A 15705-nucleotide genomic window follows, 5' to 3' on the forward strand; every position below is an offset into this window, starting at 1 on the left:
CAGTGGGTTTGAGTGCACCAGGACCAGTGACAGGGTCCTGGCCCTCCAGCCGTGGACACTACAGGTGCTTGGGTGACAAAGCAGATCTGTCCTGCTCCAGGAAAGATGCTCGAATCGATATTCATCAGCAAGTGAGTCACTGCCCGTCCCACGGTCTCTTCCTGCTCAGCAGTGGTGACGGCAAAAAGGGATTGAGTGCCTACGCGTCCCCCTAGCCTACACGGAAACTCTGCTGCCATCCCCTCCTCCAGAGCCGTCAGGCCAAGTACTTCAGAATAAATATGCCGAGAAGTGTGCACGAACACACGAGTCCACAGCTAGGCACACAGAAGGGCAAAGCAGAGGTACATTCTGTCTGCTGTGTCCAAAGGAGTGCTTTTCACAGGTAAATGCTGTGGAAATCAGATTGTGGGGAGGCACGGCCTGTGTGGGACCCCTGGGGACAAGGCCACTGCCTGCGCTGTGAGGGCAGGGTCCCCATGCCTTCACCTGCCTCACCGGACCAGCCTCTGTCCCCACAGGATTGCTGCCAGCACTGTTTCCCATGGTGATGTGAGTGGCTTTCTGGCAGGGTTGCAGTCATCTGTACAGCTGTAATTAACCTTCAGCTGGGTAAAGAGACATCTGGACTGGAGGAGAACCAGTTATCTAGAGAAACCCCTCGACATGTGCCTCCTCTGCTGGCCTCACCTATGAAGAAACACTCGCCATTGAGAAGCGGAGTGTTTGTCGTCTGCTTGGCTGCATCATGATCCAGCAGCAAAGAGCAAGAAGAGACTGGGAAGTGAGCTGGGATATGAAGCAGCATCCTGCATCCCCTGGGGATCTCATGCTCAGTGATATCTGTTTGCACACATAACACTCCCATAACCTTCACATGTATTTATCACATACAGAAACAGGGACTTGTACATCAGTAATTGTCTGTGCTTTTACTTTTTGTTTGTTTGTTTGTTTGAAAGAGGAGATGTGCTCAGCAATGCTGGTTGTATCCCAAAATGACCAAAAATCAAATTTATAACAGCAACTATATCTCCTTCTGAAGAAAACTGTCCAGGGTTTGTTCAAAAACCTTGTCAGGTCGCCAGTACCCACCTGTGAGATACAAAAGCAGGAAAGCTGAAGCTGTGCTTCTCTAGGGTGGGGACACATCACCTGATGGAGGGGCCAGGACCCTCCCTAGACCCCCCTCATCTTCCATTTGTACCAACAAGGCATACAAAATCTCAATTTTATGGAGAAGAGCTATGCTGCTGTGCAATGTGTCACTGCCTCTTTTTTTTTTTTTTTTTTTTTTTTTTTTTTTTTTTAACAGCATTTGTGCGTGCCTCTCAGCCCTGTCCTGAAGCTATTCCCCTCCCACTGCAATGACTGTGCTGATGACCATGGGACCTCTGCACCGTAAGGAGGAAGTGAATCACTGCAATTTCCCAGGTTTCAGCGCCAAGGATTATCACTATAAATGCACCCAGCACTGCTAAATATAAGCAGGATTGGAACAACATAAATAATTTCTTTCTTGGGTTCTTCCTTCATGGAACTCCAGGATCTCATTTGGCATCATTCATTGCCAGGCTAGTGAACAATGCAAACCTGTACTTGCCGAAAAATGAAAACCATGGCTAATGGCAGCAACGAAATAAATGGCAAAAGCCTAAAAATAAATTGCTTTGAAAACTGATACAATTCAGTATGACATGATAATGCAAAAAGGTTGCTTGTCCGGGTGTTATTTGTAATTCCCTGTATGTCTGAATTCCTTCCAGCCAGCATACATTAAACACAATCCCAGGCATATGCAACAAATCATATTCAATGATGGAAACTTGGGAGAAAAGCAAGAGCTTGATCTCTCTTGATTACAAAAAGCCACAGACTTCTTTTTTTGCAGACTGACAGTACTAAGGAGTGAAGAGCACATTAAAGGAAAACAAAAATACTCAAATCAATGTCTTTCATGTAATGATGGATATTTCTGCTCACAAATGTGAATAATTAGATGCAGAGCATTATCACAAAATATTGTTCAGGGTATGTAAGCCCTTGTGCAGACTGTGGTGTCCGTCCCAGCAGGGGAGGAGGTCGGTGTGGCGATCAGCGCAGTGATGCTGGCCCACAAGAGCATGAGGATGTGCATTTGTTACCAGAGGCTTTGTGCATTGCAGCCCAGTTGGCCCCAAAGCTCTGCTCAGATTAACTCAGAAAGATGTTTCTAGCTGCTGCTCCTGTGCATCTGGGGCCTTAAAGAGGCCGGGCCCCATATAGTCACCAATATAACCGAGTGGCAACAAGGATTTCTTATTTTCACCCCAAATGAAAGTCAACAGCTTTCTATCTAGAGATCATGTCAGACAGCGCTTCTGGGAAGACTGAGCTGTTCTGACAAGGTATTGAAATGTATTTGATTTCAAAGGGAGGTGCTAAGACCTGAAGGGGAGCTACCAAGGAGATCAGGCTTTGAAGGATTCGCAGGCAGAGGTGTGAGTTAAGTACCACTCAGCTGCAATGGTCCGGCAGATGTTCCCAGCCATGCATGACTGCAATAAGCTTGGAGGTGCTTGCCTTGGAAAGGTTAGCCAAGCCCTTAAAATTCACTAGCCCTCCAACCTTTCTAGCCCGTGACATGGGACAGCTACTTGGCCAAGCTGCTCTGATGCGTGTCAAGTAATGCCATCAAAAGGCGTTCCAGGTTGCCCACCTGGCCTCTGCAGAGCTCATTTCTGAGGCTGGATGGCCTCAGTGCTGCCAACTGCGATCAGATTTGGCAGGGCCCCTGGTAGGGTAGTTTCTGCTGTTTGTAAGGGGTGGTTCGGCTTTGCTCCAGGCAGTGCAGTGGCTGAAGCACAGCTGCAGGGCAGGGCCAGAGCTGCGTTCACTGCCTGGCTTTACCTCTCCTGCGGCTGCAGGTATACACTGATACCACACACACAGTGCAGTTGTTCACAGGACAAGGCTGGCCTGTTCCACCTTAGGCTCACTCGTGTGCTGTTCTGCTCTGGTCAGCAATGATGATTAGCTAAAGGATATTTCACGTCCTCAATCTTTAAATTGACTTAGTAGCTTTTGGACACTTCTTAAGAGATGAAAAGAAATAGATAAAAATACACAGACATTTCACTGCTTATAAACTGACAGAGGGTTTCTACTGCAGGGAAGTGTGCAGGATCCACAGGCTATTCAGAAAGGTGGTGAGAAGGATGGGATTTGTGCACGAACACCCAGGTCTCCTCTGACGCCTGGAAGCAGTGATGAGAACAACAGGTAATTAACACCTTGTGTTCCCTCCTCGTGTTTGGTGCAGGCATGCCTTTAGATGTAAAGTGTGGCAGATGAAAAGTGTTTGGACAGATTAATGTGGGATTTTGTGTAAATTCAGCTCTGTCACCAGTTACATGTGGTACACAGAGAGCAAGCCTGCTCCTGCCTGGTGATCTTGCCCAGCAAACGCTGCTTTTATTCAGAACTCCCCAGTGGTGTGGTGTTTTTTTCCTCTAAATGGAAAGATGTTAGAGTTTAAGCTTTTCCTATGTTGCTGAATACATGGAGCGCACAGAGAATACCAGAAGGAGCACATATTACAGAGTCATTCATCTGTTGATGTGTCAAACATTACACCAAAACTTCATCTCACCTTCGCTCGTATTTTCATCAGAAATCCCAGGGTGGCATATCACAGCTCGATACCACGTAGCTAGGCAAAAACCTGTTTAATGAGTAACTCGAGGAGTACAAACCCCATTTTGGAGGCTCTCCAAGCGTTCTGCTACAAATCCAGTCAAAAGTGAAAATGAAGGGATTATTGGCACGCAGCAGCTGATTTCCCTGACAGCTCTCTGGCCTGGCTGTTTCTGTTGGAAGCGTTCATCAGCTGCACGCCAAGCAGCCAGCGAGGAGCAGCCTTTCCCGCTGACCACTTGCATTCTACTGCAGCACACATAAGCTGCTTTTGGAGCTCATGGACTGCTCAAGTTTGCTGAGCTGCTTGTCAGAGCTATTGATGGCTCCTTGTAGAAGAGCTTTGGCGAAAGGTCAGGGGCAGATGTACTTCTTGCTCACCCCAAGCCTGACATTTGCAGCCTTGTAACCCAGAGTAACAAAGGCGCTGTGAGCCTTATCCATTTAACATTCTTCAAGCCTTTTAAATTCCTTTGGGAAAGCCTAGGATGATGCCAAGACAGCAAACAGCGTATCTGTATGATGAATGCAACCACGCTGAGAGCATGTTTATGTACAATTTGCAGCTGCACTGCAGCGTTACCCCTTCCCCAGGGATGGGATGTTGAACAAGGACTGTGTCAGTGGACACCAGTAGGGACATTGGGAAACCCTCTTCTGAGAGGGCTTTTGTTAAGTTCTGGATGCTGACAGAGAAGATGATTGATGTCAAAACATCTCTGATTTCAAAGCAAAGAGTTAATTCTGAGTCCTATTAGTCCCTCCAAAAAAACGCCAGAGTAGCTCTAGCTGCCCCTGGGGCTGCTTCATCAGTTACAGGACTCCCATGGGGCTTGGGGGATGCTCAGTCCTGAGCATCCTTCAAAAACGGTGACAAAAATCCTTCTTCTAGTGATAGGCCTTTCTTGGCATGCATTAAGCCCCAAATTTCATGCCACAGTATTTCTATAAACTACTTCTCCAGTGTAGCATGCGTTTACCTGTCCAGCCCTGGATGTGCTAACAGTGTGAAAGAGGACAAAGCCTTTTAAGCTCCACCTCATGGAAAAAAAGTTTTAAATATCTAGGGCACTATAGATCAAAATCACATTCTTCTTATTAAATGACAGTATTACCTGGAGTTCAGCATCACAACCACCTGATACACTTCAGGGAAAGGATGTTCATTTTCTGAAGTCAATGAAGAGAGCGAGACAAGAGATTTTACTTAAACTATATATTTTTACATAAAACAACTTTATGTTACAATAAAATCAGATAAAAATCACAGAGTTGTATAATAAGTTCATAAAGAAAAAAATCAAGTTTTTCTTTTATATATATAAAACCCAGCATTTACTGCTACTAGGAGTCTAGATGTTAACATTGACTGTCTATGGCCAATTTGAGAAAAAAAAAAGAGGAAAGTACTTTTTCACAGCAGACAAAATGACGAGGTAAGAGATGTTTTTACAATGATCCAACTGTAGTAAACACTTCAGTTTTCATTAAACCATATACTAAATATAACAAAACCAAAGAAAAATATACATTTAGAGCACTTCAGTGTTTTCCCACAGTTGTATATCAACAAATGGTCAGTCATTCACTAAACTTTACTGAAACAGTAAAAACAGGGTGTATGTTTATCTTCAGTACTAAAATCTCATAATAATCTAAATATTTTGGTATAGCAGACCACACTAAAACATTCCCAGAACTTTCAACTACAAGGGATATATTTATGTTAAAATCAATGTGCTTTGTTTGTTCTTCATGATGAGTTTTACAGAATATTATGTTCATGATCACTATTAGGCAATTAAATGAAAACATCTAAATGCTGCAAAATACTCTTTTATTGAGCATAACTCCCTTTTCACACACCCAGGTTAATCAATGTACTGCAAACTTAGAAGCTAGTTCACAAAACCTGCATTATCAGTCTTTTTAGCTAGTATATGGCTAAAATAATTATTGCTGACCAGTGTTAAACAAAAATGCAACAGCAGATTTTTCTCAAGTGCCTCTCTTTGTATGTGCCATTATTATCAGGTAACTAAATGAACAGAAAGGAAAAAGCGATCTATTTCAAAATATGCATATAAAACTTTTTGGAGGTATAGGCACCTTCATTTGAAGACTGAGTTTAGGCTTTCTGTTTAAAAAAAAAAAAAAGAGAGAGAAGAGCAAACACAAAACACAGCAGAAAGTCAAACTGCGAGACATCCCAAAATACCCCAAGCAAAGCCCCTGGCCAGGACCAGCAGCTCTGCCTCCTTTTGGAAGCATGTCACATTTACCATTAATCTCCTGACTGCATGTTCCACTTCAGATATCTTACTGTTTACCATAGAGAACATTATATAAGACAAGCAGACTTCACAGAACGGTCAAGTTTATCTTCTAAAAATCAGTAGAAAGCACTGAGAGCTCCTCAGGACCGCCTGTGTGGGTCAGCCCAGACTCTCCACTCAGACCTGCTTCTGGATTGAACACTGTGTGCCTACATATTGCTTTGCCTGACACACAGCTGTGTGGTGAGCCTAAGTCACGGGAAGAAGTGTGACCGTCAGGTAGTTCTGTGTCTTACAGCTGCTAAACCATGCCCACCACCATAAGATGCTCTCCCAGGGCTGAACCTGCCTTCCTGCCCCTCTTAAGGTCCCACTGCAGAGCCCCCGTGGGACAACAGCTCTTCGTGTGCTTGATGGAAAGTTTCTAAGTGTAAGCCAGCGCTGCTGATCGGTCCTGCCAGGCTCTCGTGCTGCTCGGCTGTGGGTGGGTGTTCATCTCTCATTCCCCACATCACAATGTTTCTGATATGCTGGAGACTTTTTGATATTTTCAGGCCTCACAAGCCCAGAACTTCCTGGACAAAGCTGGAGGGGCCAACCACTTGGCAGTGGCCATCCTACACCTAGACAGTCTGGGGCTGTGGATGGAGCACGTCCACTGAAGCTCTGATAAAATGATCATCAAACTGAGCTGCTGCTTAAGCAACTTACACCTCTTCCCTTTGGATTCAGCATCTGTAATGCACCGAGATGAATGGGGCGCTTCACCTTGATGATGATGTTATCTTGGTTAACCCATAGGCTCAGGAAGACAATGCTGTATTCGTCAGAAGCCATTAAGCCTTTGAAGGGCTGTGTTTGGAAGAGCCTAATGACACGCTCTGGGTCATGGCAGTGGCTGTGACAGGGACTTGTCCTCTGTTGGCTGGGGAGCAGCCAGAGGTGACCAGCAATGAATATGGCAGCCATGGGGAGAAAGCAAACACTCAGGGAAAAAATTAAATGTTGTGACAGAAGAGTGACAAAGCACAGGGACGGTTTGTGCCTGGCTTGGAGGGGACGTGGTGCTTTGGAAGTGGTGATGGGATGTCATGGATAGCAGTAACCCTCCTGATCTCTTCAGTTCATTGAGCTGCTTTAAAAAAAAGTTCACACTATGTTGCTCACATAAAAATAAAATCAGATGTTTGTATTTTAAAAAAGTATTGCCTAATTAGCATGTGTTTGCTGGGCACAAGCACACCTAGTTTAAAACCGTTTGAAAAGAAGAGTGTATTCTGAAAGGTGGGATACACAAAGCGTGAGGAGGCACTGAATTACTTACAAAAACTATTGTTTTCTTGCACTTAGTTCACTTAATAAAAGAGATGCCAATTAGACGCAGACAGAAAAACACTGAAAAGTATTGATTTTGCTGAAAATGCACTTTTAGGGAAAAAAAAAAAAAGTAATTGTGAACTTGACTCAAATTCAGCAAATAAAGATTCAATCAAATAGGAAAAAAGCAAAGGTCAAACTGTTTTATTTTGGTGTGTGAAACAAGGTTTTAATTTTTTTCATTTTGAAATAATTTATTTCAATGATTAGGCTAAGGTCATCTTCCAAAATGCTAAACAACTTATCTGATGAAGCAGTTTATTCTCCTTGACAGCAATTATCTCAAGGTATTTTTCTGTTGCTGAACATTCTGAAGTTTTTAGTAGAACTGTTTCGTTTATCCCTTATTTTGGCCACAGAACTGAGAGAAAAAGAACAAAAACCACCATTATTCAGCAGCTCTAACACCAGGTCAAAGGAGTATCTCACTGGAAAACACAGACGGCAGACAGACACTCTCTAACCAGGTGTCCAAAGAGGTCAGCACGGATGTTTGCTCCCCAAGCCACCAGCCTGTGGGTGCCACCAGGGCAGGACATGGCCGGCAGGCAGGGGTGCGGCGGCGGCGCTGGCACTCGGCGTGCCACGCACAAGGCCTTTGCCAACAACGACCGTGCAGCTGAGGTAGGAGATATCCTGCCAAGAATAGGAGAAAGAAAAGGGAGAAACCTGTGTCTGGAAGGTGAATCCAGGGTTGCACAAGGTGAGATTTGCATAAAGAAACCTTCACTTAGGCTTGATGGAAATAGAGATACTTAGGCTTGATGGAAATAGAGATAACCTTCATCAGCGGTGGCATGGGGAAATCTGGGTTTGCAGGGTGCTGCAGAATTGCAGTAATGAATAAAAACAAGCTCTGTACAGGGCAGGGGAGATGAGCATCTGTTGGCAGCATCTGAGGCCATTTTGGAGACATTTGCGGGTTGGGGGAACTCCTCCTGCACAGCCACAGCCATGTCTGCAGGATGCTACCAGGGGATAGGAGGCATTTTGATGCCAGGACAAGTCCCAAAGAGCCGCCTGGGGCTCATGGTTTGACACTAGGGGGTTGATGCCAGGCCTTCGTGGAGCTTCTAGGAAGAAATGGTGTTTTATACCCCAGTTCCCCACACAATGGGATCAATGGGCTTCCAGCCCTGGGGCAGGGGCTGGAGAGAGGAGCTGCAGCTGGCCCATGCCCATCAGTGTGCTTTTGTATTTTGAAGAGGAAAAATAGAATGGAAGGGAGGGAAAGGTTAAAAATACGGAGTCTGGGGGAGGTTTTAAAGGGGCTATACCTAGAAGCTCTCAACTTCCTGTGGTTGGGAAGGAAAAAGAGAGAAAGGGGATGATTATAGCAAGACCTTGGGTGCTTGGAGGATGGAAACATGCTTGGAGATTCCCACAGCATACAGCCGTGTAGAGGCATTCCTGACAGCTCAACATCACAGCAAGAGCAGATACAGAGAGCATACATTTGGGGTCAGACTAGGAGAGGCAGCACAGGGATTCCTGGAAGGACATCCCTTATCGCTCCTCTGGAGAGCATGAAGCAGCCAAAAATAATTGCCCATGTCACAGCTACACACTGGCTTAACACGCTGGTATTAAACTTGATCTGTTAGATTGATACAATCCCATAGAAATGCTTTTCCTGCAATTTAAGAGTGGCTTAACACATTCCTAATGAACTGAATCTGGGATAGACCTGACTAAAGCTAGAAAAAAAAAAAAAAAAGAACCTGGATTAACCCCAATAAAATAACTTTTTCACAGGGTATTTTGCACCCCTCTAACCAGATCGACATTAAAAAAGTGTATTTTATATTAAAACCAGAGCAAAACCCCTAAGATCACTCAACGGCAAAAAGGAAGCAGAGGATGGAGCAGGGTCCTCCGTGCAAAAGCGATGAGCACTGTGACTGGAGGCCCCGACCACCTGTACTGCTTGCAGGTCTTCACAGGGCTGCCTCCTGGCTCCAACACAGGCACTGGCTGTGCAAAGGAGCTCTACAGCAGCAGGGGAGGAGAGGAGAAGCAGGACGAGCTGCCTGTTACATGATCGAGTCTGTCTGACTTGCTATCAAATAAGAAGACTAAAAACGGAGAGTGCTTGCTCACAACCACACACAGTTTCTGACGTCATTTTCAGTTTTGAGAAGTCTGATCTAACCCCACATTATGCAACTGTTGAATATTCCACGCTGGCAAAGTCTAATTTTCACACGCCTACATGCTCTGTACCTGATTTTTATTTTTATTTTTAAATATCAACAGCCTACAGCATTTTTTTGAAGAGACTTAAATGGTCATACTGGTTGTGAAAGGTCCTATCTTCACATCTGTTGTTTAAAAGGATTAAAAGCAAAAATACAAAAAACTCCAGTCTAAACAACAGGCAATGATGATAACACAATAGTAACAGATGAAATGAAAATTCAAGGGACAATTGCAAACAGAACCTATCTCCAGCATGTGGGTTACATGCCCATGTGCAAAAATTATTCAATGCATGTTTCATGTATAACCCACATGCCTTTTAAAGGTCACTTTTATAATTGAGATGTGCTGAGAATTAAAAAGAAAATAATAATAATAAAAAAAACACACACAAAAAAAACTAAAAACAATATGCAAACAGCATGGCATGGCGATTTTATATGAGTCACTGTTGGAATGCACTAACCAGGTGCTTAACCAAGCTTTCACCTGATATAAATAAATAATAATATCCCCTAAACAGAAGTTCTTTCCTGAATGAATTCAGATGCTGTATAAACAGAATCTCTAACCAGGATACAGAGAAAGAAAAGACAGAAGCTGATGGCAGTCCTAAGGATAAAAGCAAAACTTGGACTGAATTCTCCTCCCTGGTCCTCTGTACATCAGTTGGTGATGCAGAGAGCGTCCTTCTTGCTGGAACCTGATGTACGACCTTGCATTACTCAAAATGTATTTAGAGCTGCTGAATAATCAGTTAGAGACGACAACCCTTTCTGCCTTTGGGGTTGTTTTTTTTTTTTTTTTTTTTTTTTTTTTGACAGTCTAACTTTGTGACTAACACCCACCCCCTGTCCCCCGAGGGGGGAATGCAGAAATCATAGGAAAGAAAGGCTTTGGGTTTCATGCAGCCATTACCTGCAAGTCTCCTGGGCAGGAAGCTGTTTCTGAATAACACCCTTCCTACCAACTTTATGACGCTTTTCACATCAATGTCTCCCGATATGCCACTGGAAGCTGAACAGCAGTGATTGAGGTGCACAGAGGTGCATGTGCCCTGCATACAAAGCAGCAGTACGACTCCTTCCAAAATAAATACCTGGTCCCAAGACACAGGTGTGCATTTTTCAGATACACACAGTGACTGAACTATACACATTCAAAACTGAGGACCAAAGAGAGATGATCTTGCTAAGCAAGGGAAGCTGTCCTCTCCTACTGGTTAAGATGCTTGGCTGGAAGTGTAAGAGCTGGAATTCATTTCTACACTGTTGACTTTGCATGGACCCAGGAAAGCACATCCTACCTGAATCGAAGGTTATATGAAATTTATGGATTTTTTCTGTTAATCAGGCCTGATTGACATGGTCCCTAAAGAGACTGGCATGCGTGTGAAGTGATTCACTTGACTGCAGCTCATCACAGGCACATTTTACCAGGTTGATTTACAAACCGCAGGAGCTCCATCTAATCTTCTCTCTGCTCCGCCAAGGAATAAAAGTGTATGTTGCTAGGAGCACTGATAGTCCGGACAAGAAAAAGACTTGTTTTCTGTTTCTATGGTTGCAACAGCCCTTAAGAAAGATATAAATTTCCCTGCAACAACTAACTGCATATTCATTTTAAGGTAGATCTAGTTCCAGATTCCTGAGACAGAACCCTCTACCTGTTCCCAACCCCACAAAGCCGGAGCAGCAATATAGAAAGTTTCTAATCTCAACGGAATTCAGTGAGCAGCACGATTGGTTTGGAAAACAAACAAACAAACAAAAAACAAAAACCCAAAATAACCCACAGCAAATTTTCAGCCTCTATGTACAAAAACAATGCAAACAGGTGGAACATTCTAGTTATATTTTGTAAAACACACGTTTGAGATCAACAAAACATCAAACATCCAGACGCTAGATTACAAAAATCTATTGCCATCTAGTTGTCAACCCCAAGTTTAGACAGTCCTTGTCGGAAATCGTGTAATTCATCTATTTTCCCGTCTAGTACATCTAAAAAATTCTTTAATTCAGTTTTAAGGTTGGTCTGCCTATGTTTGCTCTCTTCAACTTCTGTCCTTAGTGTTCTGACTTTCTCTTCAAGATCTTTGTTCTTATTCTCAGCATCCTTAAAGACAAAAAAGACAGTAAGATGAATCATAGAGAAGAACGATGAACAGCATTTAACAGAGTAAAGCAACAAATGGTACCAGATCAGAAAAGTTTGCTTCAACTTCTGCAAACTGATTAACACAAGCACCTCTGAAGCAACTGACGAGTGCTAGTCAGATTAAAGGGAAAAAAAGCCCACGCAGGAAAGGACACATTAAGTGGAAAAGATGCTTTGCATCAGATTTTGTCATTTGGTTGATATCTTAAAATTCAGCTGGATTTAAATCACACACTGTGCATATATTTCTGTCATTGCTACACTTGCAGAATTAGACACTGTGCCAGCAATTACATACAGAATTATCTATGGCGGTTTAACCTTCAAAGACAAGCTTTAGAAAACACTGCCCAAGGAATAATTACTCAGTACTTTGGGATTTAGTGGTACTTTTTTAAAGTTCTGCATCGCCTCTGTGTGAGAGCTCAGGCATGCTATGGGGCAGGCCGGTAACACTTCCCCTGCTGCAGTTTGCTCCTGCTCCTGAGCTGTCCTGCCTGTTCTCCATTTCACAAGTGTAGGCACATGCCTACTCTCCCCAAAAGCCAGAGGCATCATATTTCACCATGCTGAATCAAACTATCTGCAGCACCGGCCACCCCTCAGCAGCCTTCTGACTGACTTTACATCACTTGGATTCTTAGAGCGGTGCCATGATTAATTGGATGTGATTTCGTTCCTGAACCTGCTTATATCTGCCCTCCTTCCATGTATTAATTTATTGCACTTAAGCAAGCCCCAACTAACGAGTGTTGGCTGTAGCAAGCCCCAAGTGACCACCTCCAGCATCTCAGCCCTGCTGCAGCCAGTGGTGCTGCGATGGGATGGAGCCACTCAGCAGGCAAATGCGGCCTCCCGGGAACTTTGTCCCTGGTGGTACACAACTATTCTCATCTGCTTCTTTCCTAAAAGCCTCCCCTGGTGCCACCACGATGAGTAGCCACAGATCTTGGTGTGCTGCTCAGCACAGGCAGCTGCTGGGGTAGTTCCACCAGCATGGAGCAGTGGAAATATGGGATGGGGAATAGCCTGGAATCTGCAGGAGATGGATGCAACATGAACCTGGGTGAACCAATCTGTGCAAATGGCAAGGCAAAGCAACAGAGTTATTTATTTACTGCTGTGGTGGGAAGGGCACGATGAATTTTGCAATGAATTAGCATTTTTTGGATTTGCAAAATGGAGCTCTTTGCCTTCAAACCTTGAAGTCTGAGCAGAGAAAAGCATGTAGCTATAAGGAAGAAAACAGATGAATCAACTATTTGATTATTAATTTCATTGCTAAACTGTACCTGTAATTGTTGAGATACAGATTCACATTCTGACATTAGCTGTGGTATAATTTCACCCTGCTTTCGGAGCTCTTCCAGTTCCTTTGAAAACATGAAAGAAAAATAATTAATGCAAGCTTCAATTTAAACCATAATGAAAATTTGAGAATATGAAAGGACTTTGCATATTTCATTGTACTGTGCACAGTATTTGGATGTAACATAATCAAAATAGCATGTCTGCATTCGAAAACACATGCTAATTTTCTGCTAGAATACATTTTTTGCTATATTTTTGACTTTGTTCTTCTACAACAGACAATGTAATCCAATATCTAGCATGAATGCAATTAATTATATTAATGAAATCTTCACCTAAAACACATATCCATGCGAAAGATACATTCAATAAGAGGGAAATCTGAAGTGCTGTAATGCTACAAGCAATTTATAGATGGTAGCAAAGAGCAAATTAGACATGAATTTTCAATGATATGTGGCAGAAAAAAAGGCCAGCGGAATTATGAGCTGCATGTAGAGAGGCATCATTACAGAGCACAGCTGTGATGGGCTCTTCTCTGTTGCATAGCACTGAGCAAGACCTCCCCAAATTTGTGTTCTGTTCTGGCACTGCTATCAAAATGGAGAGGACTAGCTGAAAGGAGTTCATGAAAAGAGCGATGTGACTTGAGAGGAGACTGTGTCTCTGGTGGAAATTAAGAGTGCTGACTACATTAACACCACAAATGAACACCACCAAAGTGGGTAGTAGGGAAAAACTCCAAGAAAGCCTGTATGTTTTGCAGAAGGATTGTCAGAGTATCTGAAAATCACATTTGCAGGCTCAAGAGAAACTTTGTGCCTTGAAGAAAGTGCAAGATCCTCCTGCAGAAACTCTGCCCACGTGGGTCATGGTCTCTAGAGCAGATGTGGGTGTGTTGGCCCAGCACAGCAAAACCATTCCCCTCTGAAAGGCAGACTTCTTGGCTATGACATATAATTTCTTTCCTAACAGGTGAACTTACACCATGATATGAGTGTAACAATACACAATTCATACTCTTCCTCAGAGCCAGACAGTAATGCTTTCATTACTTAGACGTCTTATAAAAAGGATAGAGAAGGACTATTTACTTGAGTAGGTAATGATAGGACAAGGGAGAATGGTCTTAAACTAAAAGAGGATAGATTTAGATTAGACATTAGGAAGAAATGCTTCACTGTAAGGGCAGTGAGGCATTGTATCAGGTTGCCCAGAGAAGCTGGGGATGCCCCATCCCTGGAGGCACTCAAGGCCACACTGAATGGGGCCTTGGCCAACTTGATTTACTGGGTGGCATCCCTGCCTATGGTAGGGGGGTTGGAACTTGATGAGCTTTAAGGTCCCTTCCAACTCAAGCCATTCTATGACTGTGTGTTTTGCCAAAAGCATCATTACATGAATAAATTAGTTTCTTTTTGAGAAACTCTCTAATTCCAACTCTAAATGTTTTTAGTTTTTCCTCCCAATTTTCGAGCATTAGTTTACATTCACATAAAAAGACACATCACTTAATACAATAGATTCTTTCTGTAAACTGCACTGAATAATTTGTTTAACTGATGTAAGAGTAATTATATCCAGGCAATATCCTAGCTGCTGATATGGGGAAGGAAAGTAATTTACAAGGAAAGTGTAATTTACTTTTTATATTGAGATATAAGTTCCCATGTGCATATATATATTTATATATGTATATATATATATAATACCTGGGAGCTCATGTTATAATATAAATATAATATATACACTATCATACTGCATACTTACTATATATAGTATGCATTTGCATATATACACACTATATATATGTTATATTGCATACAGTATGTGGTATATGATGTATATGTCTATAAAAATGTTTCAATAGATAGTTCTGTCCTGGCTCTCATGTCTTTACATTTCTCTCTCATTTCCTACATGAAGAGAATATCAGCAGTTCTTCCCGCACGGCAACATCCGTGAGCGGACTTCACGCTGGTTTGAATTGCAAACCATGAAAAGGTCACTTATGGGTGGTTTAGAACTAATCAAGAACCTGCTAATGTAAGTATGCAGTTGGAAAACAAGTTAATATATTGCCAGTGTAAATGGATGATAGGCTGTGATATTCACAAGTCAATTGATTTTCTGGTTCATTTGGTACCACATAAATGTGAATCTTGAGGAAAATGCTAGCAAATAAGGGTTATTATACATGCTATTACCACAGGAAGGCTGGGAAGAAAGCATGACATTTTCCTTTGAAATATGGTGCTGAAAACCATATTATATTTATAACAGTGCATCAAAATCCATCTCCCTAAACTATTTCCTTGTGCCATCTTAAAGCCCCTTAACAGTACTGCTTTTAAGAGCACCAGCTGAGATGCTGTAATGGCACATGGCAAACTTTACTGCACCTGCTGACAGCTTTTTCTCTTCAGCCAGCACAGAGCATTTGGTCACTGTAATGAAGGAAAAGACAAGGATCCCATTATTTTCCCCACTGTTCAGGGGCTCCAAGCCATCAACATCATTCTCCTTAGAAAAATGACCACCCTGTACGTCAAAAATGACAAACTGAGGTACTCAAAATGAATCTGAATTTCTCACTCCCGGCATTCGTCTTGAGATCAGAGGGAGACCGTAAAATGGCAAAGCTGAAGCCTACGAGCCATCCGGGAAAAAAAAAAAAAAAAAAAAAAAAAAAAAAAAAAAAAAAAAA

At 42.8% G+C, this 15705-nt stretch overlaps 1 protein-coding gene and 1 long non-coding RNA gene across 4 annotated transcripts in view; both read right to left on the minus strand.

The window, feature by feature from the left end:
• Nucleotides 1-403: 403 nt before the first annotated feature.
• On the minus strand, nt 404-7278 carry LOC118172092. Its single transcript, XR_004753548.1, has 3 exons — nt 6099-7278; nt 504-507; nt 404-436 (listed from the first exon to the last, which is right to left on the minus strand). It is a non-coding gene; the product is annotated as an uncharacterized LOC118172092 (long non-coding RNA).
• Nucleotides 7279-7450: 172 nt separating this feature from the next.
• HOMER2 (homer scaffold protein 2) overlaps nt 7451-15705 on the minus strand; it is a 58001-nt gene continuing 49746 nt past the window's right edge. For all 3 annotated transcript variants that reach the window (XM_035335771.1, XM_035335772.1, XM_035335770.1), the window contains 2 exons: nt 12980-13060; nt 7451-11645 (listed from right to left, as the gene is read on the minus strand). In XM_035335771.1, coding sequence (XP_035191662.1) covers nt 11457-11645; nt 12980-13060 — 270 coding nt within the window. In that variant the 3' untranslated portion in view covers nt 7451-11456. The remainder of the gene's footprint in view (nt 11646-12979; nt 13061-15705) is intronic.

The sequence above is a fragment of the Oxyura jamaicensis genome, chromosome 10 (assembly GCF_011077185.1).
Source record: "Oxyura jamaicensis isolate SHBP4307 breed ruddy duck chromosome 10, BPBGC_Ojam_1.0, whole genome shotgun sequence".
NCBI classification, from domain to species: domain Eukaryota; kingdom Metazoa; phylum Chordata; class Aves; order Anseriformes; family Anatidae; genus Oxyura; species Oxyura jamaicensis.